General features: G+C 38.6%; 1 protein-coding gene across 9 annotated transcripts in view; it reads right to left on the reverse strand.

Moving 5' to 3' along the window:
- The window catches only part of Dync1i2 (dynein cytoplasmic 1 intermediate chain 2), a 58,211-nt gene extending 35,807 nt beyond the window's left edge, over positions 1-22,404 (reverse strand). Inside the window, exons 1-4 of one of the 9 annotated variants that reach the window (XM_070020982.1) lie at positions 22,320-22,404; positions 18,398-18,514; positions 13,207-13,324; positions 471-561 (exon numbers count right to left, since the gene is read on the reverse strand). In XM_070020982.1, coding sequence (XP_069877083.1) covers positions 471-561; positions 13,207-13,324; positions 18,398-18,505 — 317 coding nt within the window. In that variant the 5' untranslated portion in view covers positions 18,506-18,514; positions 22,320-22,404. Of the gene's footprint in view, positions 1-470; positions 562-13,206; positions 13,325-17,121; positions 17,201-18,397; positions 18,515-19,828; positions 19,848-20,673; positions 20,902-20,929; positions 21,071-22,315 lie in introns of those variants that run through there. The other 8 variants (XM_070020972.1, XM_070020963.1, XM_070021001.1 and 5 more) reach the window with 8 other exon arrangements.
- Positions 22,405-26,335: the final 3,931 nt, after the last annotated feature.

A 26,335-nucleotide genomic window follows, 5' to 3' on the forward strand; every position in this document is an offset into this window, starting at 1 on the left:
GCAAAACTCAGAAGTAAAGTACTTTTAATATTTCCTTTGAAATTACTTCTTATTCTTGATATTTTATATCTTAATTAACAGAATTTAATTGCTTATTGGGATGGAATAAGGCTGCTTAAACTGAACTGTCTAGAGTTTTCAATTATTGAATGAAGAATTAAACTCAACAAAATGTTTTGTACTATAATCAAAACATTCACATAAAAACCAATATCACATTTGCTTAAACAGAAAACATATAAATGCATTAAAATCTCTACTTGTAAAATAATTATCACAAATCACTTAACTACTTTTAAAGTGTGACTAAATTAAAATATTATTTTTAAAAATTTCCCTAATTTACAACAGATAATTTTTATGCCATTTAGATATTAAAATCAATGCAGCTAGAATCTTTATAAAGCAGTGACAGTTTTCAGACACTGAGTATATTCTACCATTAAAATATTGTAAGAAAATTACCATACCTAGATCCCACAGCGCCATCTCCAGAGTCTTGGCTCCCAGCTTCACTTGGTGTGCTCACGGATTTGGAGGATGGAGACATAGGAGGAGGGACTAAATAGTGAAATAGACAGGTATCCGCTGTTACTACACGGAGAGGTTGCTCAGCTTATGACGTTTCAAAAATAATTTAACATGAAGTAATTAACAGAAAAGGAAAAAACAATGACAAACCAAAAAATGAAAATATATGAATGAAAAAGAACAGTAGAAAGAAAAGGGAAAAGACAAAGTTAACAATGCATGCTAAAGATTCATGCAATTTCTCTGGCAAAATGCATTTGGGCTTTATATTTAAAAAAGAAAACAAGGCAAGACTATGAAGGATGCATTTTCATCTCACCCATCACGAAATGTGGCCACTAATTTTCAAAGGAAAGCATTCCTTCTCCTCTTTCCAACTTCTCACTTTTAAGATTACTAGATTATAAATATTACTATTTTACTTAAAATTGCTGCCAAAATTAAAACCTTGAATGCCACTCCATTAAACAATTTATGTTGATTTTCCAAGATTTAAAATATTGCTTTTTGTCTAACTTCTCCCAACACTGAAAAAAGGACAGTTTAGAGAAATAACTACAGCAAAGGAATAGTTCCTTTAAAAGGTCCATTAGTTTCCAGCAAATCGGGTGAAAAATGCCATAAAATAAAACAGGCCATAAAATAGCATGCCTTCGAAACATGATGCATAACATGAAGTGATGCATGCAAATTAAACAAGGCAAGACTTATGGTAACTTCCTTACCCCAGTATTCAGAAAAAACTGAAGTGTACAGACAAAGGATACAGACACCCAAAATATTCTTAATCCCTTCTTATGGAATAATACATTTTCATAGTATACAAAACAAATAGCAAATGCTTTCTACTAAATTATCAACTTTTAACACTATTTAACAGCAGTTGAACATGCACATATCATGCTATGACATTTGGAAAACTTTTTTCATTACTGTTATAGGAAGTATAAAAGGATCATCACTGCCATCTCCTGGCTAAATTTTACCATAAATGTCTCCAACCCCAAGTATCTTTCAAAATAATGTTTACTGTACTACATATTAAGTGATTTTGAGCCGAAAGCCCTTCTCTTAATAGTCTACTGAAGAAAAGGTAAGTTCCTAGTTATGGAACTAAAGAAATATTTATTTAATAAAAATCTATGTTCTTGGAAAAATCACATTCATTGAACCCTTAAAACTATTGAAGGGATTAAATATGTACATGTGGTGTAGTAAAAACAACTGGTTTATCATCTAACAAAACATACACATTATGATTAATTATATCCTAAACAGATACAAAACTGATTTTTCTGTTTTCTTTTCTATTTATTTATTTTTTGTGTGTGTCGGTCATAGGGCTTGAACTCTGGTCCTGGGTGCTGTTCCTGAGCTCTTCAGCTCAAGGTGAGTGCTCTACCACTTGAGCCACAGCACCACTTCCAGTTTTCTAGTGGTTAATTGGAGTCTAACAGACTTTCCTGCCTGGGCTGGCTTTGACCTGTGATCCTCAGAACTCAGCCTCCTGAGTAGTTAGGATTACAGGTGTCAGCCACTGATGCTAGGCTTTTTTTTTTTTCTAAATAGCATATCCTATTGGTAACCAATATGATTAAAGGAAGAAAAATATCACTAGAATGTTTGTTTCCTGAGATATAGGAGTTAGTTCTTGCTTAAATTTCAAAGGCCAAAAGAAAATCAGTGTTCTAATTTTATGATCAAATATATCAATTATAATGTCACCACAGAAAGCTTTATAGTTTCATATGTATTTTACATTGAACTAGAAGATGTGTAATTCTAAGTAGCTCAAAATGACCTAAATATAAAGTAAAAGAATATTATTGTCCCCTAACTTCTGACAGGTTACATTTCCCATCTTTCTTTTTGTCCATGGCTCATTGAGTCTTCCCCTTGTTCAAGTTCCAACTAATACAGGAATAAAGAATAATAGATACTTACCAATTGTAAACACAAATACACGTTTAAATTATAGTGAGGCTCTACAATACTTTCATATTAAAGATTTTCAAAGAAAAAATGTTGTATTCTTTTAAATATATACTTCATACTTGAGAAAATAATTTTAAGTATACATAATATACTGTATAACTTGCAAAGATTGGTCAAAATTAGGAAATCCTATTAACATACTTATTTGTGATGAACCATAGGGTCTTTGTCCAATTTAATATGTTTTTTCCTCTTTTTGGTGATTTCAGCTATCAATGATTACACTCAGTAAGTTAAGCAATATTTTACTTGGTTAAGATGTATTTTAAAATGTTGATGAAAATTCTTTAAAGGAACAAACTAAATAATTATATAAACATAAACAGATAATTTAACCCATCCAGTTTTGAAATAAAAACTTCAGTAAAAAAAAGTTATTAGGGCTGGGAAGGTGGCTCAGTGGTAGAGCACTTGCCTTGCATGCATGATGCCCTGGGTTCGATTCCTCAGCACCACATAAGCAAAAAAGAAAAAAGCTGGAAGTGGCGCTGTGGCTCAAGTGGTAGAGCGCTAGCCTTGAGCTGAAGAGCTGAGGGACAGCACCCAGGCCCAGAGTTCAGGCACCAGACACCCCACCCCCCAAAAAAAAGGAAGTGGTGCTGTGGTTTAAGCGGTAAAGTGCTCGCCTTGAGCTGAAGAGCACAAGGACAGTGCCCAAGCCCAGAGTTCAAGCCCCATGACAGACAAAAAAAAAAAAAAGTTATTAAGAGCATTGTGCTACCAAACTATCACAGTTTCTTAGCAACTAAGCTAGACATGATGGCTCATGCCTATAATCTTAGCTACTCAGAGGCGGTTGAGGAGATTTTTGAGGCTAGCTGGGACACGAAGTTCACAAAATAAAAAGCTGGGTAGTATGCACCTATATGGCAGTATGCACCTATAATCCCAAGTATGAGAATCATAGTCCAGATTGCCTAAGTTAAAACACACACACACACACACACACACACACACACACACACACACACACACACACACACACACACACACACACACACACACACACACACACACACACACACACACACACACACACGAGAGAGATCTTATTTAAAAAATAATGGAAGCAAAAATGATTGGGGGGGAAGGGGGAGTTGGCTCAAGTTGTAGAGTTATGGCTAGCAAGTACAAAGCCCAAAGTTCAAATCCCAATATAAAACAACAAAAAGCAATTAGATAAAAAAAAATTCGATTCCAAAACTATATTCTTTGTGTTGATGGAAAGGACTCATTAAAAACACTTAGCAGCCAAGTGGTGGTGGCTCACACCTGTTATCCTAGCTACTCAGGAGACTGAGAGCTGAGGACCGAGGTTCAAACCCAGCCCAGGCAAGAAAGTCCATGAGACTCTTATCTCCAATTACCACCAGAAAACCAGAAGTAGCACTGTGACTCAAGTGGTAGAGCACTAGCTGAAGAGCTCAGGGACAGCGCCCAGACCCAGAGTTTAAGCCCCACAATCACCACCACCACCAACAGCAAAAAAAAAAAAAAAAAACCAACCCCAAAAACAAAAACAAAAAACCTCTTAGCTGTTATCTTGCTACTAATTTCATTTTGCAATAATATGGTTATACCACAGAAGTGACAAATGCAGAAAATTACTATTACTATCATTGTAATGGAAGAATGTTAATGGGAGTAACAGGAAATGTAGATATTATTTGGCAACTCCCACATTTTAACCCAAATTAGTTCTCTGAAAAAAAAAATCAAAGAATACAGTAATTATTCAATAAGGCAATGAAAGCCACTATATTCTAGATTCAACAAACCCTGACAATAAAGCATATATTCAAAGAGGGAATATAACCTTAACTTATAGGCTCTAAAATGTAAGAAAAGACCCATTTCTGGAATTAGTTTTAAAGGATAGCTTATGAGTTCATTCAGCTTTGAAAATAATAACTAGCATTAGCCAAGTATTTGAAATTGGCTAGTAATAACTAGCATTAGCCAAGTATTTGAAATATGAGTAGTTTAATAAGAACAGTGACTTCATCATATTATGTTTACTCCATGATTTTAGGTTAAAAAGTCTAAAATAGGCTTTAAATTGTACAAAATAAAAGCACATAAGTAATTTGAGTGTATTAATGAATGTATGCCTCTTAGAAATTTATAGCAAAGATACTGTCTACTCCTTTATTTGAAAACCAAGGAAGAACTGTATAAACTCTAAAAAGGAAATATATACCAAAAAAGCCTTCCCTTTCACAGAAATAATACTGAAAGGCTGAAACTCTTTTAACTCACTAGGACAGAAAGCCAATGAAGAAAGCCTTTCCTGTCAGCTAACATCTTGGCTTTTCAAGTTTTATATTCTTGAAACATCTAGAACATTTTTAAAGTGTAAAGGTCCTGAGAATGAAGTTCAATTCAGAATCAGCCCTAAGTCTGAGTCTACACAGAAGCCTTAAGCGGAAAAGAGCTTACACTGTTCAATTATTTGTAGAAGCTAAGTCTTTGGTAAGTAGGGGCTTTTAGCAGAAGGACAGAGAGAGCCCACGAACTTGAATGTAGTGAAATGGAAAGGAATAAGCTTCACAGATAACCCAAAGTTCTGAGATCTGGCATTACTATTATGCCCCCTTGTGGATACATGTGCTCTTAGACTGAACATTAATATTTAAATATTTATTTTTTTGTCCTTCTGAAAGATACTGCTTTAAATATTAACCATTGGAAATATTTATTTCTCCATTTCCCATGTTCTTTCTTCTGATAATAAAGATTAAATGTTAAATATTCTCTTTACTAGATTTCAGAGGATTAAATTTTGAAAAAGAAAAAAATATAGGATTAAAATATCATAAATGGCAAATACTCCTGTCATAGAACAATTTGTAAAAATTAAGCTATACTTGCCAGGAGCTGGTGGCTCATGTCTGAAATATTAACTACTCAGCAGACTGAGATACAAGGATCTCAGTTTGAAGCCAGCTGGGGCAGGAAAGTCTGTGAGACTTTTATGTTTAATTAACCACCAAAAAGCTGAAAGTAGAGCTGTGGCTCCAGTGGTAAAGTGCTAGTCTTGAGCAAAACAACTTCAGGGACATTGCCCAGGCCCTGAGTTCAAGCCCCAGGACTGTTCCCTGTGTTCTAACCCCCTCCAAAAAAAAAAAAAAATTAAGATACATTTGAAAAAGCTGACCTGGCAATAATAGAAAGTATTCAAAAGTTGAAAGTACTCAAAAGTTGAAAGAAAGTAACAAAATAGACCAAAATAGAATAAAATAGACTAAAAACTTAGTAATTAATAATGTTTATTATGCTCCATTGGTTGATACAGGCTAAGAGTACAAACTAATGAATAATATCTGCTATTCCACTCACATGAATCTCAGACTCCCCCTCAAAAGAGCAAAAGACAACATAAAAAAACAAGCAAATAACCTAAAAATAAGAATTTACCAGCAAACAGCAAAGATAATGCTGTCTTAAAAAAATTGTTTTAGGATCTGGGAAGTTGGCTCAGAGGTAGAGTACTTGCCTCTCATGCATGAGGCCTTGGCTTGGGTTTGATTCCCCAACACCACAAAAACAGAAAAAAGCTGGAAGTGGTGCTGTGGGTCAAGTGGTAGGGCACTAGCATTTAGCTGAAGAGCTGAGGGACAGTGCCAAGAGTTCAGGCCCCACAACCCACTGACAGAAAAAAAAAAATGTTTTAGTAGAATAAAAAGGTGTAAAATTCATATGAAGACATCAACAGATAAAGTTTTGTTTTAAAGTCCTGTCCATCATTCTAGTAATATTTTCTATTTCCAAAATTTCAAAAACCATTTAATAAATACTCAAGGATAATTCTATAGTGAAAAAAAATCCAAGTATCCTAGGTCATGATATAAAATAATTTTTTACTGTGGGTTATTGTTTTTTAAAAAAAGAAAGAGCTGAGAGTCTGGGAATGTGGCTTACTGACAGAGTGCTTGCCTCACATGCATGAAGTACCACATGAACAGAAAAAGTCAGAAGTGGTACTGTGGCTCAAGTGGGAGAGCACTAACCTTGATTAAACAAAAAGTTCAGGGACAGTGCCCAGGCCCTGAGTTCAAGCCCTAGAACTGGCAATAAATAAATAAATAAATACAATAAACATAAACTAAAAGGGCTTTATCTTGTTTTTTTATATCTTTGTATTATATCCTTTATCTTGTATTCTTCAAGTCAAATTATAAACTGGACATAATAACTGGAGCTGTAGGCATATTTTAAGGATTATGAAATGCAAATTAATAAAATAGTGTAAAATTATTATGCCTTTAGTAATTAATCCAAATATACAAAAACTTAAAAATCTTTCAGTAACTACTCTTTCAGTAAAACCCCTTCAATAACTAAGATTCCAAAACATATTTTATATAAAAAATAGCTATTTTCTACATTGCCTCTCAATGGCTTTATTTAAAATCAATACTGAAACTTAGCAACATTTTCTTTATTCTCCTTTCTCATATTTCTCCATTCATATATAAAAAAGCAACATAAATAAAAACAATAAAAGAATAATCTGTGTTGTGTTCTTCTAAAATTTTAGTCTCATTATGTATATGTTACATAAATACAAAAACATAGTACTAATACTACTACAGTAGTTACATCATGTAAAAATCACTTATTTCTAGTCTTACTTCAGTAAAATACAATCAATTTGCTACTGGCTAGTGGTTACTGTTACTTTAACCTTTGTCAAATCTCCTCAGAGTCTTAAAAATCTCTCTTAAAAATCAGGCACTACGGGCTCATGCCTATAATCCTACCTACTCAAGAGAATGAGATCCAAGTATTGAGGTTCAAAGCCAGCCCAGGTAGGAAAGTCAGTGAGACTCTTATCCCCACCGAAGCCAGAAATAAAATGTAGCTCAAATGGTAAAGTATTAGCCTGGAACAACAAAAAGCTCAGGAACAGCACCCAGGCCCTAAGTTCAAGCCCTAGGTATTAGCACACACAAAAAAGAAAATTAGTATTACCTAAAAAGGATTACAACTGACAATTGAAAACTGGTGTCAGTTATGATTACATAAGCTAGTATTCAATCTTTATAATAGCTTGACTTAATAACCCACCTAGGAGACTATTATGAACATGAAAACACTATTATAAACTTGAGGCCTCATATAACCTGGCCTTTTCCTCCCTCTTGCTCATTTCAGTACAATCACACCAGCCTAACCTAACTAGAGTCTAGTCCTCAGGAACTTTGCACTTGCTATTTCCTCTACCTGGAATGCTGTTACTTTCAAAATTAACATGGCTGGCTCCTTGCAGTCTTTCTGGTCTCAAAGCCCATTTGCACAGACCTTTTCCTATAATCTATCTGAAGTGATGTCTCTTGGTCTCTTTCCATATTGATGGTAATTTGTCTTTACTACAAGAGCGTAAGGGCTGGGAAGATGGCTCAGTGGTAGAGCACTGGCCTTGCATGCATGAGGCCCTGGGTTCGATTCCTCAGCACCACATAAGCAAAAAGAAAAAAAGCCAGAAGTGGCGCTGTGGCTCAAGTGGTAGAGCACTAGCCTTGAGCTGAAGAGCTGAGGGACAGTGCCCATGCCCAGAGTTCAGGCCCCATGACCGGACCCCCCCCCAAAAAAAAAAAGTTACAAGAGTGTAACCTCCCAAAGAACAAGGCTCAATAAATATTGTGCTTAATCAATATAGTAACACATAAATCCTTTCTTTAACACTAAAACTTCAGGATTGTAAAAAAGGAACTCTTTGGGGGGACCAATAGGAGTCAGGAGGGGAAATAAAAGGGTGACTATGCTTGAAGTACATTATACATAGGTATGAAACCCATTCAAAACTAGATTGTGCAGTGTGGAAATATCACAATATAAGCCTTCAAACTTCAAAACTATGAAAGACTCTGAGCTAGAAAAACCACTCAGCTTAGCTAAGCCACTTCCAAATTCTTGACTAGAAGAAAATGTGAGGAAGAGGGGGGAGGGGGGAGGCTGGGAAGTGATGTGAAGGGTAAACAAAGGAGGAGGCTGCAGTGCTTGGTAAGAAATGTACGCATTATCCTGCCCATGCAATTGTAACCCCTCTGTACAGTATGTTCACAAATTAAATTAAATTAAATTAAAAAAAAAAAAGAAAATGTGAGGAAGAATTCATGTTTTTTGCTTCATTAATTTTTTCAGTATTTTGGAGAAGAATGAAAAAAGAAGAAACAGAAACAGAAACCTTAAGTAAACTATAACAACAAAAATGAAACACTAATTCCTGTTCTCTGTCCTTTGGGAAAAGTTATAGTAAAGGCAGTTGTATGGTTGACTTCTACCAATTTTTTAAGAAACAAGTAACAGCTTCTACAAATTATTCTAGAAAACAGCAAAAGGAAAAACTGCCCATTTATTTTAAAACTATATCCATGATGACCAATGAACATAGATAGTATACAAAAGTAGCAAATTTAACTTATAAGTGTATATAACATAAAACCATTTAAATATTTATATTTTAAATATTTGTAATGTAAACTATAAATACTAAACTAACTTAAAGTACATGCAAAATTTCAACTGTGTCTATTAGTACTTCTGTTGAAATAAAAGTCTGCTTTCTAATAGATGACCTATTTAGGGTAACTTAACTACACAGACCTAGTTGTTGAGGGCAAACTTTCTTTTATGAAAGAACTTCAGCCATTAAGTACAGAAAAAATGGTAGAATTGCAATACCAGTTTTGCAACTCTTAATTAAATAATCTGACTTAGAAAAGGATCATCAATGAGTTTTAATAGTACTAGGTTCAAAAGCTGATGGACAAAAGTATTTTATATGGTATCAAAATATCAACTTCAGATATTTCTTACTAATCACAGTGATTATCATAATCACAACCAAACAATCTTAGCATTAATTATATAGCTCAAAAATCAGACAATATGTTACTGTTGTGTTGCAATATAAACTATACATCATGAGCCGGGTGCCAGTGGCTCATGCCTATAATCCTAGATACTCAGGAAGCTGAGATCTGAGGATCATGGTTCAAAGCCAGCCTGGGTAGGAAAGTCCGTCAGACTCTCTTATCTCCAATTAACCACCAGAAAACCAGAAGTGGTACTGTGACTCAAGTGGTAGAGCACTAGCCTTGAGCTGAAGAGCTCATGGACAATATCCAGGCCCAGAGTTCAAGCCCCCACAACCAACAAAAACAAAAACTATACATCATGACCTAATGACTTATGAAATAAAATCTTGCCAAAGATGTTCAGTTTAAAGTGAATCAACGTTTTTTAAAAACAGGGTTTTACTACTGTAGTTCAGGCTAGCCTCAAGCTTGTAATCCTCCTGTCTTAGTTAGTGCTGTGATCACAAGCATGTACTACCATGCTCAGTCAATCAAATGTTTGTTTTTAAATCAAATTTCTAGTTCAGAGAAAATATAAGGGATAAAGGAATAAACGTTAAATGTGAGAAAATGGACAAACACAGGAGATAGGACATTCTACAAACCAAATGACCTACAGTCTTCAACAAGGATGTATTAGAAGGCAAAAAGAAATAATTATATGTGTAAAGAATGTTTCAGATGTAGAAAGAATAAAAACATGTAACTAAATGCATGGTAGAGTACAGTAAGATTTGGAAAGGAAACAAACATTTTGTGTGTATGTTTGCTAGTCATAGAGTTTGAACTTATGGCCCTGGGGCTGTTGCTGAGCTTTTTTTGTGTGTGGTGGTTGTTCAAGACTTGCACTCTACCACTTGAGCCATAGCTCCACTTCTAACTTTTTGGTGGTTAATTAAAGAGTTCCATGGACTTTCCTGCCCAGACTGGCTTTGAACCATGACACTAACATCTTAGTCTCCTGATTAGCTAGGATTACAACAGGTGTGAGTCATCAGAGCCTGGTTAACAACCAGTAAAAGAAAAAAATCTAAAAAGAAATATCCATAAATATATAAGTAACTTAATGTAGGTCAAAATTGATACGAGGTATCAGTGGAGGAATAGACTATTTAATAAATTGAATTGAGAAATTTACCTAAGTTATATGGATTTAGAAAAATAAGTTTCTAAAAATACAACCCAATTATCTAAATGTAAAGGGCAAACCTACAAAACTAATAGAAAAAATAATATAGAATACATTTATATCCTTAATGTAGAATACTTCTTTTTCACAAAAGGGAAAAATACCGAAAGAAAGAAAAAAATGGTGTGAAATGGTAGATTTGACCATACCAATGAAACATTTTGTTCAATAAAGGAAACTAAAACCAGAGATAATAGGTAATAGATTTGGAGAAGGTGTGGTTTTTTTAAAAACACTAAAATATGAAGTCAATACATCAGAAGATATATAACCCCAATAAAGAATAGGTAAAAATAATAAATTATACAATTCCAGAAAAGAAAACTTGAATGACTAAATTGGTATATGAAAAGACAGCAAACTTCTTTGTAATCAGACAAGTGTATATTAAAACATTATAGATCAATTTACACACATGAAGTTGGCAAAAATGAGAAAGCTGGTTAATATTCAGTAATGATGTGCATAAGGTAAAATGCTAATTTTCCTGTACTGGTAGTAGGAAGGTAAACTTCTGTAGCCAGGCTTGAGAGTGGTATGTAGAATCTCAGTAAGCCTATACAAAAAGACACAGCAGCAAGTTAACTCTTGGGCATTGGTCCCAGAGAAATTCTTACAATTCTCAAACAGAAAAAACATACTATGTACAGTGTTGCTTATAAAAATATAACAAAAGGACAGAAGCAGTCTTAGTGCACAGTACTGGGGGAAAAATATAATATTGGAGGGAATACTATGTATCAGTCACAAATAACTGTACCATGGAATAAACAGAATGAGATATGAGCACAATGCCACTTACCGATATCAAAAGTGTGCATACATAAAATGTAAAACCCTGAGAAATGTAAACATTTGGAAGTCAGAACCCAAAAACCTATGTATGTTAAAAATACAAGAGTGTGAGTTGGGAAGGCAGCTCAGTGGTAGAGTGCTTGCCTCTCATGCATGAGGCCCTGGGTTCGATTCCTCAGCACCACATAAACAGAAAAGGCCGGAAGTGGCACTGAGGCTCAAGTGGTAGAGTGCTAGCCTTGAGCTAAAAAACTGAGGAACAGCCCCCAGGCCTAGAGTTCAAGCCTCTGGACCGAAAAAATTCAAGAGTGGGTGCTATATGCATTGATGTATGAATGGAACTGGAGATGGGGAAAGAGGGCAAAACATATACATACAAATCCCTAAAGAATGATCTTGGAAGAATCAAAAATGGAGGTGGGCTATGAATTAAGAAATATGAACAGCCAGGCACCAATGGCTAACACCTGGAATCCTAGCAACTCAAGAGGCTAAGCTCTGAGGATCACAGTCTAAAGCCAGCTTGGACAGAAAAGTCCATGAGACTCTTATCTCTAATTAACCACCAAAAATCCTGAAGTGGAGCTGTGACTTAAATGCAGAAATACTAGTCTTGAGCAAAAATGGTTTAACAAGGGCAGTACCTAGGCCCTGAGTTCAAGCCCCAGTACTAGGACAGTAAAAAATAAATAAATAAAAAACTAAGGTACTTCAGTGTTCAATAAAGAAAAGCAATGCAAGTGAGAAGTAACAACAACCAGGCATCAGTGGCTCACGCCTGTAATCCTAGCTACTCACAAGGCTGAGATCTGAGGATCATAGTCCAAAGCCAGCCCAGGCAGGAAAGTCCATGAGACTCTTATCCCCAATAGACCACCAGAAAACCGAAGTAGCACCGTGGCTCAAGTGGTAGAGTGTTAGCCTTGAGCTGAAGAACTGAGGGATAGTGCCTGGGCCCAGAGTTCAAGCCCCACAACAGACCAAAAAAAAAAAAAAAAGAAACAAAAAAAGTAATAACCAAGCAGACCAAAAGAATAATCTGCTTTTTCCTCTGGATAACTTGTAGAAATATCTAAAATACCAACAGCTATGTGGCAGCTACACAACAGACATACAATATTCCTATCCTTGGTGCATGTCTCCCAGACTAAATGAATTAGCCTACAAATTAACCCCAGAATTTATATCTTTAAAAGACAGTGGTTGTATTAAACTAAAATATATACTACATTAACTGCATCCAACACAGATCTAGTTTATTTAAGTAAGTATTAAATGCTTTTTGATATATAACTAGACTGACTTTAGTATCTCTTGTATGTCAGCTACTTGGTCTAGTACAGCAATTGAAGTAAATGCCTCAAAAAGAGAATAATAGCTACCAATATTAGCTCCCTTACTAGTACTGATAGTAGAACACTTTAAGTTTCTCCTCTTATTCCTTCACTTTTGAGCTCTGATGATAGGACTTTGATATGTTACATCTCTCTTTACCCCACGAAACGTATGTGCAACTAAGATCAGAAAATATCTTTGAGCTTAACACAGCATAGCACACAAAACTTACTCAATAAATATTTGTTAAAAGAAATTATTGGTTTAATAACAAAAGTCAGCTGGTGGTTTAATATGTTAGGGAATATACTTAATCATGCAACTCGTAAACTAATAAAATAGTTCTAGCACATCTGCAAAGACAATTACAAATAAATAATTCTTAAGAGACAAAGAAATATACAAAAATCTATCAAGTCAACTCACTCACCTCAGCTATATCTGATTTGAACAGAATATATGCCTATCTCTCATAAATGGATATACTCTTATCCTTACCAATGGGGGATTCTGGCGTTAGCCCCATGCTTTGAAGCAATGCTTCAGCTTCTCTTCTCTTTTTTTCAAGATCTGATTCTTCTTGCACAGGAGCAACAGCTTCCTTCTTCTCATCAGTCTAAACATTTTGAGATAAAACCTCGTTTACATATGATATAAAAGATTTCTATTTGCAAAAATATATTTTTTAAGCCGGGCGCTGGTGGCTCACGCCTGTAATCCTAGCTACTCAGGAGGCTGAGATCTGAGGATCGCGGTTCAAAGCCAGCCCGGGCAGGAAAGACTGTGAGACTCCTATCTCCAATAAACCACCAGAAAACCGGAAGTGGCGCTGTAGTTCAAGTGGTAGAGCGCTCGCCTTGAGCTGAAGAGCTGAGGGACAGCGCCCAGGCCCAGAGTTCAAGCCCCATGACCGACAAAAAAAAAAATATATATATATATATTTTTTTTTTAAATAATATGGTATACTTTTAGGGGGCAAAATTAGTTTTTAACAATGACTAAATATAAGTTATTCTTATTAGTCATGTTTATGTATAATGAAGGAGTTTTCCACAAGTTTTCCAGACAGGTAAATTTATAAGTGCAGTTAAGTTTTAATTCTCTGTAGAGAATTGAAATTTTAAATTAATGACCACTGACAGGACAGTAGAAAGCCTATCCACCTTCAGTGGACAAAAGCTTAAATAAAACGTGTGTGAAAAGATTACAAAATCCTTTATTCTTTACAATGAAAATGCTTAGCTATCAATGTCACAACACTTAAAGAAAGAAGGTAGATTTAAGATACAACAAATTTTGTAAATGGACAATTTGATTTGTTGAAAAAAAGCTCCTATGTAAAATCTTCACTGAATTTGTACAACTTTATATACAGAATGTTTATCAGGGGGCTGGGAAGGTGGCTCAGTGGTAGAGCACTTGCCTTGCATGCCTGAGGCCCTGGGTTCAATTCCTCAGCACCACATAAGCAAAAAGAAAAAAGCCAGAAGTGGCGCTGTGGCTCAAGTGGTAGAGCACTAGCCTTGAGCTGAAGAGCTGAGAGACAGCGCCCAGGCCCAGAGTTGAGGCCCCATGACCGGACCCAAAAAAAAAAAAAAAAAAAAAGAATGTTTATCAGAAGTTCTTCTAGATTAAGATTTTTATTTCAATTGTTTAAAGTACAGGTCTTAGGCTCTGGTAGCTCATACATGTAATACTAACTACTCAGTGTAAGAAGCCTTCGTTACCATCCCAAAGGACCATGCAGAGGCAGGCAGGCGCAGGATAATACTAACATTCTGGAGGCTGAGATCTGGGAATTGTGGTTTGAAGCTAGCCCTGGCAGACAACCCCAGAAACTCTTATCTCCAGTTAGTGAGCAAAAAAAAAAAAAAACCAGAAATGGATGCATGGCTCAAGTGATAGTACACCATCCTTGAATGGAAAAGCCAAGCAAGAACACAAAGTCCTAAATTTAAGCCCTAGTACCAGCACAAAAACAAACAAAAAACCCAGTAAGTATGGTCATATTGTATTTAATTTTTTTTAACTTAAGAGAAAAGATCTTGGGGCTGGGAAAGTGGCTCAGTGGTAGAGCACTTGTCTTGCACGCATGAGGCTCTGGGTTTGATTCCTCAGCAACACATAAGCAAAAAGAAAAAAGCCGAAAGTGGCACTGTGGTTCAAGTGGTAGAGCACTAGCCTTGAGCTGAAGAGCTGAGGGACAGCGCCTAAGCCCAGAGTTCAGGCCCCACGACCAGACCCCCCCCAAAAAAAGAGACAAGATCTTGCTATGTTGCCCAGGCTTGCATCAAATTTCTGAGTTTAAGAGACCCCCCCAACCTGGGTGCCACGTGGCTCATGCCTGTGATCCTAGCTACTCAGAAGGCTGAGATCTGAGGATCAGAGTTTGAAGCCAGTCCAGACAGAAAAGTCCATGAGACTCTATTCTTCAATTAGCCACAAAAAATAAAAAGACCAGGAAAAAAAAAAAAAAGAGAGAGAACTTCCAGCCTCATCCTCCACAGCAGCTGGGATTATAAGCACATTTTACTACACTCAGCTTTCAGGTCTTATTTTACCAACAAAATGGAAGGCTGAGATTGGTTAAAAATAAAACTTTTGCATAGTACAAAACATTTTTGTTATAAAAATTTTTGCCCACTTTTATTTTAGCCATTTACAGCAAAGACTTTAGCTAACCTGGATAAACCTTACCACTCAGATTTTTCAAAACATCTCAAGTAAGTTTGATCTTTCAAGGAACAGATACATATATTTATCTCCAGTGATGTCAACTAGACAATTAACTACTCATATAAGGGATGAATTTGGTTAGCTGTACTAATCCACAATATCACTGTAACTTAAATTCATAGAAAATTTCAACAAGCAAACAGGCCGGGTGCTGGTGGTTCACACCTGTAATTCTAATATTCAGGAGGCTGAGATCTGAGGATCACGGTTCAAAGCCAGCCCGGGCAGGAAAGTCCGTGAGACTCTTATCTCCAATAAACTCTTTTTTTTTTTTTTTTTGGTCCGTCGTGGGGCTTGAACTCTGGGTCTGGGCGCTGTCCTTCAGCTCTTCAGCTCAAGGCGAGCGCTCTACCACTTGAGCTACAGCGCCACTTCCGGTTTTCTGGTGGTTTATTGGAGATAGGAGTCTCACAGTCTTTCCTGCCTGGGCTGGCTTTGAACCGCGATCCTCAGATCTCAGCCTCCTGAGTAGCTAGGATTACAGGCGTGAGCCACCAGTGCCCGGCTTCCAATAAACTCTTATTTCCACTAGAAACCCAGAAGTGGTGCTGTGGCTCAAGTGACAGAGCGCTCGCCTTGAGCTGAAAAGCGTAGGGAAAGTGCCAAAGTCCAGAGTTCAAACCCCATGACTGACAAAAAAAAAAAGATAGTAAACAGCTATGTTACCAAGCTGACTTCACTGTATACATGATATAGTAGTTTATTTTACTTTTGCTGGTCCTGGAACTTGAACTCAGGGACTGGGTACTGTCCCTGAGCTTTTTGTTTGAGGCTTTTGCTTTCTCTACTACTTGAGCCTCAAGCTCCACTTCTGGATTTTTGGTGGTTAATTAACCTTAAGAAATTCACCAACTTTCCTGCCCAGGCTAGCTTTAAACTGCAATCCTTATCTCAGCTTCCTGAGTAGCTACGATTACAGAGTGAGTGAGCCACCAGTGCCCAGTTGTAGAACTACAATTTAATATCGTCGAATTATCCTTTATAGTGTTTTATAAACTTTAAATTAGACATAAGTCACTCAAACGATATCGTTGAGAGGTTATTTTATGGCCATACTTAGAAAACAAAAATCAAACCAGGCACCAGCAGCTTATATCTGTAATTGTAGCTACTCAGAAGGCAGAAAAGTTTGCCAGATTCCATCTCTTATCAGTGAAGCCAGTCTGAAATAATGGTTCAAACAGAGTACAGGCTATCAGCAAGAAAGCCCAGTGAGAAATCAAGGCTCTGAGTTCAAACCCCAATACTGTCAAAAGGGGAAGAGGAAAGGGAAAGGGAAGGGGAAGGAAAGAACAAAAGGGAAAAGTGAAAGGGGAAAAGGAAAGGGAAAGAATTTGTATTTATCACACATTATCCTGTATAATAGAAAAATCAAATATTTAATTATTTTGAAATTATTACACACAGGTAAAGGACTTAAAATAGAAATTCACTTGATATACTTTTTTTTTGGGGGGGTCCGGCTGTGGGGTCTGAAATTTGGGCCTGGGTGCTGTCCCTCAGGCTCTTCTGCTCAAGGCTAGCACTCTACCACTTGAGCCACAGCACCACTTCCGGCTTTTTTCTTTTTGCTTATGTGGTGCTGAGGATCGAACCCAGGGCCTCATGCATGCAAGGCAAGCGCTCTACCACTAAGCCACCTTCCCAGCCCCAGAGTTTATTTTTTAAATCAATATATTTCCTTTTTCTTCCTTTCTTCTTTTCTCTTCTTTTCCACTCTAATTTGGGCCAGTTGCTGCATTGTTGAGGTTATAGGTACTATTTGGAACAGCTTTGCCGATCTGAATCATGCTCCTAGCAATCACCTTTTAGTTAAATACCTAATGCAAAGCTTTAACACTCTTGTAATCACAGAAAGGCTCATAATATTATAACAAACAAGGTCTTTAATTATAAGTCTTCTCAGCATAGCAGTGATATACATAAATTATGACCTTGATTTTTCTGATTTTTCTCTTAGGTCTTAGTTCTAATAGTCTTAGTTATAATTTAGGCTATAATTCACAGATAGGGAACTAAAAGACACATTTAGGACAAACTATCTTATATTAGCCATTTGAAATATATCTATGGCAAAAATATAACAAGTATGTTTAAAATTTCCATAGGAATAATTTTATTTCAATACAAGTAAAATATATCCAGCATCGGGCCAATGTAAATATGCTATACAGGATGATGTGTGATAGCAAAAGTCCAAATACAGAAGTACCTTGTTCACTTTTATGATAGTGTCAAACCTACTCAATTTGTAAATATGTCAATGATTCATAATAAAAGAGGTAAATACAGATCCTCTAATCAAATAGATTATTATATATTTCAGTTTGTCATTAATATTATCCATTCTGACAAATTGGCAGATCAGACTAATATTTAGATAAATAAGCACAGAGTCCAAATTAAGTCATACATCCTTTTTTTTTTTGTCAGTCATCGGGCTTGAACTCTGGGCTTGGGTGCTGTCCCTGCACTCTTCAGCTCAAGACAGGTGCTCTACCACTTGAGCCACAGCATCACTTCAAGTTTTATAGTGGTTTATTGGAGATAAGAGTCTCACGGACTTTCCTGCCCGGGCTGGCTTTGAACTTCAATCTTCATGTCTCAGCCTCCTGAGATCTGAACTAGGATTACAGGTGTGAGCCACCCTCGCCCAACTCATACATCCTATTTTATGAGCTATATTATATCCTTTACTTTGGTATAGAAAATAGATTTAATTTATTAGAAATGAAGCAATCTATATGAAAGTTTCACTTAATAAGAAAAAAAATGATTTTACACTTGCCATTCTTACATATTTCATTTCTTTAAAGATTCATTCATAGTGCAATATTTGCAGTAACCAGCACCGTATTTTTAACTATTTTGAAATTATTACACACAGGAAAAAGTACTTAAAATTATAATTCACTTATTTTATATTGAGTTTATTTTTTAAAAATCAACATACTTCCTTTTTCTTCCTTTCTTCTTCTTTTCTCTTCTTTTCCTCTCTAATTTGGGCCAATCGCTGCTTCTTCCGTTCCAACTCGGCCTTTAATTCACTTTTGTCCGACATGTTTATGATCTTAAGAAACATAATCATTTACAATAATCATTACATTGGCAAAAGCAGCATACTTAAAAAAATTAGTACTTCAATAAAACAACTATGTAGGGATTAGAGAAGTGGCTCAAGTGGCAGAGCATCTACTTAGCAAGACTGAGCCTTGAGTTCAATTCCAGTACCAAGAAAAATTTAAAAAAGAAGAGGCCCAGGTACTTCAATGCTATCTGATGCACAAAGCATCTTAATCAGTGTTACCCTTTCCATCATACCCTTCCTGGCCCATCTATCCCAACCCCATCCATTTTGTCAAGTTTTCTGATTCTGCATGTTTATCTATGACAATATATTAAGGCACTGGAGATGAAGGCCCAAACTAGTGTTTAAACAGAAGACATGGCTGGAAATTACAAAGCTTAAGTCTTAAGCGATGCAATACAGATCAAAGCTCATTAACAGAGTTTTGCATTCAGTCCTAGAAACCAGCAAAAAAAAAAAAAAATTCCTATAAACTCTGAAAGTGCCATGGCCATGTTAATATTAAAGAGAAGCAAAAGAGAATCTATCATCATTAATAATCATGTGGAATGACTTGTATTTTTCTACAATAACATCTTGGCTTTTTATTGCACTTTTAGTACAATTATTTGTAAATGCAGCTGAAATATTTACATATTCGATTATAATTTATTTGAAATTAGGGACTATATTTTAGTTACTTTCACAGTATCTACCAAAATGATATTAAAATTAACATGATACTGGCTAAATGGAATCATGGGTAAGGTAGACAGCGTTACAAACAAGAACTTCGGAAAGACAACTACATAAGCACAATTTCATCTTCTATTGTAGGAAGCACTAATAAACTAGAAGTTTTGGGGGGGGGGGATGTGAGACTTGAACTCAGGGGCCTGGGCACTGTCCCTGAGCTCTTTTTCTCGGAGCTAACACTCTACCAGTTTGCGCCACAGCTCCACTTCCGGTTTTCAGTGGTTAATTGAAGATATGAGTCTCACAGGCACTTTTCTGAACAGGCTAGCTTTGAACCGCTACCCTCAGATGTCAGTCTCCGGTGTGGCCAGGAGTACAGGCGTGAACCACGGGCGCCCGGCTAACTGGAAAAATAATTTAGGGGATGAACAAACTAGGAGCCTGAAATTTGTAACCTCTACATTACTGGTTTAATACAGAGTGATCAATCTCTGTCAACGTTTTAAGTATTAAGTGCTTTAGTTCAAGAAAACTGCAAGAATAGTTTCTGGAAAACTGTATTTAGAAGGTGTTAGCACAATTATTCGGGCTGGGAAGGTGGCTCAGTGGTAGAATGCTTGCCTCGCATGCCTGAGGCCCTGGGTTCGATTCCTCAGCATCACAGAAGCAGAGAAAGCCGGAAGTGGTGCTGTGACTCAAGTGGCAGAGCGCTAGCCTTGAGCTGAAGAGCTGAGGGACAGTGCCCAGGCCCAGAGTTCAGGCCCCACGACCGACAAAAAAATAAAGATACTTCAATACTCCGTAAAGACTGATATGCGAGTTGACTTTCCAAGAGCACAGAACGAGTTCCCAGAGGACATCCCTCAACCAGGAGTGATTTGAAGAAAAAAAAAAAAAAAAAAGAGAGAGGGACTTCGTGAGAACTTGTTTCCTACTCCGGCAAGTTTCACCCTGCATTGTGAAGAAGGTCCATGCTCTAGGCAAGGCTAGGCAAGCTGTCCTGTTCGGCAGGCCATGCCAGACAGTCGGGAGTTCGTGGCCTTCCCATCCATCTTCAAAGGAAGGGGACCCGGGGCCTCCGCTCCACAACTGACGTGTTTATTTCTCGGAAACGCGGGAGGAGACAAACCCTCCTGGATTTTGCGTTGGACGAAGGGCGCTACGGCCCACCGACGCGGCCACGACCTTTATTCCTAAGATGGCACAGGACGTCCCACAGGAAGGAGCCGAGAGGGCGCGGTCCGGAGCGGGGCGCCGGGGCGGGGCGCCGGGGCGGGGGCGCGCGGGCTGCCCCCGGGCTCCGCGGCCCTGGCGCGGCTTCCCCGGCCTCCTCGCCGCGCCCGCCAGCTCCCCGGGCCGCTCCTTCCGACGCCGCGCCGGCTGTCAGCGCCGACGGCCCGGGGCCCCCCGCGGGCCCACGCCGGGCACCGAGGCCCCGGAGGCTCGGGAAGGAACGGTCTACCCACCTGTCAGGTGGCTGGGTGGGGAGTGTTCTCACGCCGGCAGCCTCTCGGAGCCGCACCCCGCCGGAGCCCCAACTCCAACTGTGGTCACCACCGGCTCGGCGGCTTCCCCGAGCACACAAAGAGGGATGGGCGGCGGCCGCTACGGCGAGAGCTGAGGGACAAACCACCTCACCACGACGAGGTCGCTCTCAGAAACAAGGGCTCGTGGAGCCGAAGTTGGTAGAGGGGAGGGGGAAACACACTCCAGAAATCCCACCTGCTAGGAGTGGAGGGTGCCGCCAAGTCTCTGCCGTCACCTGGGGAAAAGGACGCGTTACACCCCGAGCCTGAGCCCAGCACGTTCCACAGCCGCCCCTTCCAACTGAGCTCGCACGGAAGAACTACAAGCCCCAGCAACCAGGCAAACATCCCTGCGCGCAGCAGTGCACTCTGGGAGTTTGGGGCATTGCTGTTCGCAAGGTATGCTGGGATATGTAGTGTATCCTCGTCCTTAGCGTTGCCATCATGAGGCCTTCAAGAGTTCAACGAGAAGCTTCCAGCCGTCCTCTTCATTGTATTCTTTCCATTGGACAGTGTTCACATTGTATGTGGTTGTATTTCACAACGTTGGCTGCATTTTAAGGAGAATGATTTTCTGTGACGAACCTGAAAACTGTGTGATTAGACACTTTTTTTGGGGGGGGTGCTTATTGAGGCATCAGAAGCAAACTCTAAATAAAAACATGCTAGTTGCTGTGGTAAATCTTCTCTAGTTAGGTTGTTGCAGTATGTGGCAGTTCAGACTTCTCTCAAGAGAGTTTTGGTAAGAGCCATTTTACTACTGTTGGAATTGAACAAAGAATGATTTCCACACTTAGCTGGGTGTCGTGTATCACGCCTGTCATCCTAGCTACTCAGGAGGCTGAGATCTGGGGGTCACAGGTGGAAGCTAGAAAATCTGTGAGACTCTCATCTCCAATTAACTACTAAAAAGCCAGAAATGGAGCTGTAGCTCAAGGGGTAGAGCGCTAGCCTTGAACTGATAAAGCTCAAGAACTGTGCCCAGGCCCTGAGATCAAGCCCAGGAAAGGCAAAAAGAAAAGGAGGGGGGGGAGGAAAGAAGGAAGGAAGGAAGGGGAAGGAAGGAAGGAAGGGGAAGGAAGGAAGGAAGGAAGGAAGGGAGGGAGAGAGGGAGGGAGGGAGGAAGGAAGGAAAGAAGGAAGGAAGGGAGGGAGGGAGGAAGGAAGGAAGAAAAAGGAAGGGAGGGAGGGAGGAAGGAAGGAAGGGAGGAGGAAGGATGGAAGGAAGGAAAGGAGGAAGGAAGGATGGAAGGAAGGAAGGAAAGGAGGAAGGAAGGAAGGAGGAAGGAAGGGAGGGAGGGAGGGAGGGAGGAAGGAAAAGAAAAAACATTTCTACACTTGTCAGATTTTAGTATGTGCAGAAAGCAAGTTCTTGATGCACAGGGTTGGAAGCTTCTTGAATGACTCGAAGCATTATTTTGTGTCGCCAGTCTGGAATACTGAGGAGCTACACATTGCCGCCTCTCCCTTCTCCTTCTCGCCCGCGTGTCAACTGCATGCCTCAGAAGTACTTGTGGCCTGGGAGAGGAGACAGCCCCGGGGCACAGAATGACAGGTAGACCAGAGAGGGTCATTTACACTACCTACACAGCAAGCGTCCCGGCTAGATCCCAGCACCCAGACAGCCTCCGCCGCCACACCTCCGAGCCTACAGAGGAGGCCCCAAATGACCTCCCGAGGCTTGCCCTGGCCTCCACAGGCCTGCCCTGCTCCCGCCAGCTTTCCCCTCCTTCCGTTTCTCCTGCACTCCAAACCCCTTCCTCCGCGCTAACTTCCTAGCTAACTAACGGCTTATTCCTAACGGTCCTTCTAACGGTTTTCCAACTGCCATTTATGCTCCTCCCCCAAGCTGCCCACTGTCCAATCACTTCCTGACAGCTCACCATGTGGGGCTCGGTGCTCCACCCCTCCAGCAGCATGCCCCGCCCCTTTCAGCAGCACGCCCCTCCGGCTGCGCCCCGTGGGACGCAGTCAGTGGAGCAGTAAGGCTCACCTCTTGATGCCCGCCCCCTCCAGCAGGCCGGACCAGAGGCCACGCAGACGGCCGGGCCCCACGGGTTATTACAAAATTACATTTGAGAAAGACAACTTCCAATGTTAAGACTTCCCTCCATAACTCAAAGTTTCACAGAGCTTTATAACTGTACACATTTGGTTTCCTTATTTCCTGATAATTAGATTTTATTCACTTGAAAGGTTGTGAACACTGGGTGCTGGTGGCTCACACCTGTAACCTTCGCTATTTAGGAGTCTGAGGACTGAGAATCCTGGCTCAAAGCCAGCCCAGGTAGGAAAGTCCATGAAACTCTCTAACAAAAAGCCGGAAGTGGAGCTGTGGCTCAAGTGGTAGAATGCTAGCTTTGAGCACAAAAGGTCAGGGTCAGAGTGCAGGCCCGAGTTACCCAGGTCCGATGCAAAAGCACTCGCACACACACGCACATGCACCCACCCACCCACACACACAAATTATTAGTTGCTCACCATGTGCCAAGAATGGTGGTACAGGTTGTATATAAGGGCTTCCAAAAGGGACAAAGGCAGGGTTCTCAGTTTAACTAAGTATTATGGTAAGATTAAGTAAGGAAGCAACAGAAACACCTTGGAAAGGAAAACTTTCAGTAGGAGGTAACCCCTAAGCTGAGTCTTAAGTTCTGGAAAGTTGAGTTGAAGTTAACCAGGCAAGAAAATTCAGGAAGGCATTGTTAAAGAAAAACTATGGTTAAAGTACAGATTTGAGTTTGGAAATTATAAGAAATATAAATAGGACTAACTTGTTGATAGAAATAAAGGGAGCATTGGATTTGAAAAAGAACCAACTTCTGGAAATTAATATCATAAATGAAATTAAAAACAACAGATAACATGCTAAAGAAAGTAGTATAACTCTTATGCCCAGCAAGAGGGACCCAATTTCTGGTGCCGGACTTTGAAGTCTGCTCTGGCCCTCATCTAGTCACTGAGTTTGCATAGCTAAAACAGTTGGTTATATGGACTCTGTAAACCCTCCTTCTATATCACATTCCTGGCATCAGAAACCCCTGAAGTTCCCAGCTCATTTAGCACACAATATGCCTATAGTTCCTTGCATAGACTTGTTCTCTAGAATTATCCTGAAGGTTGTCTATGTCCTCATGGGTATAGTCAAGAAATTGCTCTTATGAGAGCTGGAGTGGAATTTGGATTAGATGACTATCTATGCTCAATGTCTCTTCCAGTGTGGTAGAGAAAGAGGGGCCTGGAGGTAGCAATTAGTAATTAGCTGTCAATGTGCCTCTCTATTATAGAGCAGAGCTCTAGGTATCTAAATTATAACATGATTTTTCTCAAGATAAGAGGATGGAATATATTTAATTCTTTATTTTCTTGATTACTATCTTTTCAATGTATATATGGAATGTGATCTTTCATTTATACACCTACTAAAGGATTTAGAAATATTAGAACCAGGCCCAGAAGACAAAGTTTTGTATTGAAAAATTATATAAAGAAATTATCTAGTTGGGTATGTTGGCACTTGGGAGACAGGTTAGATTGTAAATTTGAGGCCAGCCTGGGAAATATAGTAAGGTATTGTTTCAGAAAACGAAATCACCTAAAAATATATCTGGAATGCAGGATAGAAAGGCAAAAAGATAAAATGAAAGAAAGCTATAGAGAAATACAGGATAAAAGATCATCTAACAAGCATTAGAAGTTCTGGAAAGGAGCAAAGAAAGGAACAGAGGCAACATCTGAAAAGATATTTGTCCGCAACTAGTGAAAATCACCAGTCCACAGATTCAAGAATTCCAGTTAGTTTGCAAATTGGATAAATTAAAAGGAATCTAGACCTGGACACAGCCTGGACACAGCAGAATTAAACTGTTATGCCCAACAGAAACAAATAGATCTTGGAAGTAATCCAAATTTCCATCAACTAGAGAATTGATCAGATTGTAATGTATCTATGTAATAGAATACTATTGGGCAAGAGATTAACTACAAATGTATGCAATGATATAAATAAATCTTGGAAACATACTGGTGAAAGAAGCCAGGCACAAATGACAACATACTATATGACTAGGTTAATATAAAATTCTAGACAAGGCAGAACTATAATGACAGACAGGAAATCATTAGTTACCTAGGGCTACAATGGGGAGAAGAACTGACAGATGATGGTTGCAAAAATGTTCTGGAGTAATGGAAATGTGCTGATTACTATGGGTTACAGTATGTTTTACATCAGGACTTCCAACTTCATTGCTTCTCCAGATTGTTTTGGCAATTTAGGGCCTTTTGAGATTCCATACAATTGGCAAGTTTTCTGTTTCTGCCAAAAGAAAGACGATTGGTGGTATTCAATCTATAGATTGCATTGGGGTGTCTTGACAGCTCAACAACATTCTATGAACACAGAATGTCTTTTTATTTATTTAGATATTAGTTATAACAGTTTGTTTCTGCTTGCATGCTTGGGTTTCTTTCCTTTCCTTTTCTGTTTCTTTAAGAGATAGAGTCCTACTATGTTTCTCAGGCTAGTCCTAAACTCCTAGATAGAAGTGATTATCTTGCCTCAGTTTCCTAAGTGCTAGGATGACAGATTTGTGCCATTGAATCTGACTTAGGTTCAACAGCTTTTCTTGTGTGCATTCTTCTGGATTTCATATGTATACATGCATACATACATACATATGATAATTATTTAGGATTGTTTTATAGATATCATGCATATATATAATCATTCTTTAGGATTATATATATATATATATATATATATATATATGATCATGTCACTTATAACAGAAATAGCTTCACTTCTTTTCTAATTTGGATGACTTTTCTTTCTGTTTCTTGCCTAGAAGTTCCAGTTCAATATTGAATAGAAGTGAATTCTCATTTAATGGAATTCCCATTTGTTCCTGATCTTAGGAAGGAAAGCTTTCAGTCTTATAAGCACTGCTTTATTAAAAGACCAAAGTAGCCCCAATCCTTTCATTTGATGAGTAGCCTAGGTTATTTTCTATGCAGCATGAGTCCTCAAAGACCCCCAGTAATCTTCTTTGCCAGGGGAAACTATGTCAGCTTTGGGTTCCAGAGACTCTAGAATCTTGCCTTTAGGCAGGGATCTGAAAAGGGAGGGGAACTATGGATGTAATTTGGTTCATAGATTTGGCATCTGTGTATTCTCAGTCATGAGGCAAGTCCTAGAGAAGAGGGCTGTGTAAGGGAAATATTTATTGATCTTTTTCAAGGCTAGTAATATGCAGTATGATGATCTCTTGTGATGCCAGGCAGTGGCAGCAAGCTGTAGCTCCCAGTCAGCCACCAAGTCCCAAGGGTATATAGTACTGGTACTCTGAAGTGTACTCTGTTGGTAATCTATAATGTTTGCTAAGGTAGGTATCCTTAATGAATTTTTCATTTAAGATATTTTAAATTTAGAGTGCATTTGTGGTGCTGCAACCCCTGTGTAAAATGAGGATCATCTAGTAAATAAGATCCTGAAGCATATTGATATATTCCTTTTACAAACTTTCCCATGAATCAACATGTTAAATTTAAGTGTAAAGAACAGGATGCATTAGTGTCGAAAGGCTTTGTTGGGAGGGTTACATTCT

The sequence above is a fragment of the Dipodomys merriami genome, unplaced genomic scaffold, assembly GCF_024711535.1.
Source record: "Dipodomys merriami isolate MVZ:Mamm:240054 unplaced genomic scaffold, mDipMer1.0.p SCAF_1, whole genome shotgun sequence".
NCBI lineage: Eukaryota > Metazoa > Chordata > Mammalia > Rodentia > Heteromyidae > Dipodomys > Dipodomys merriami.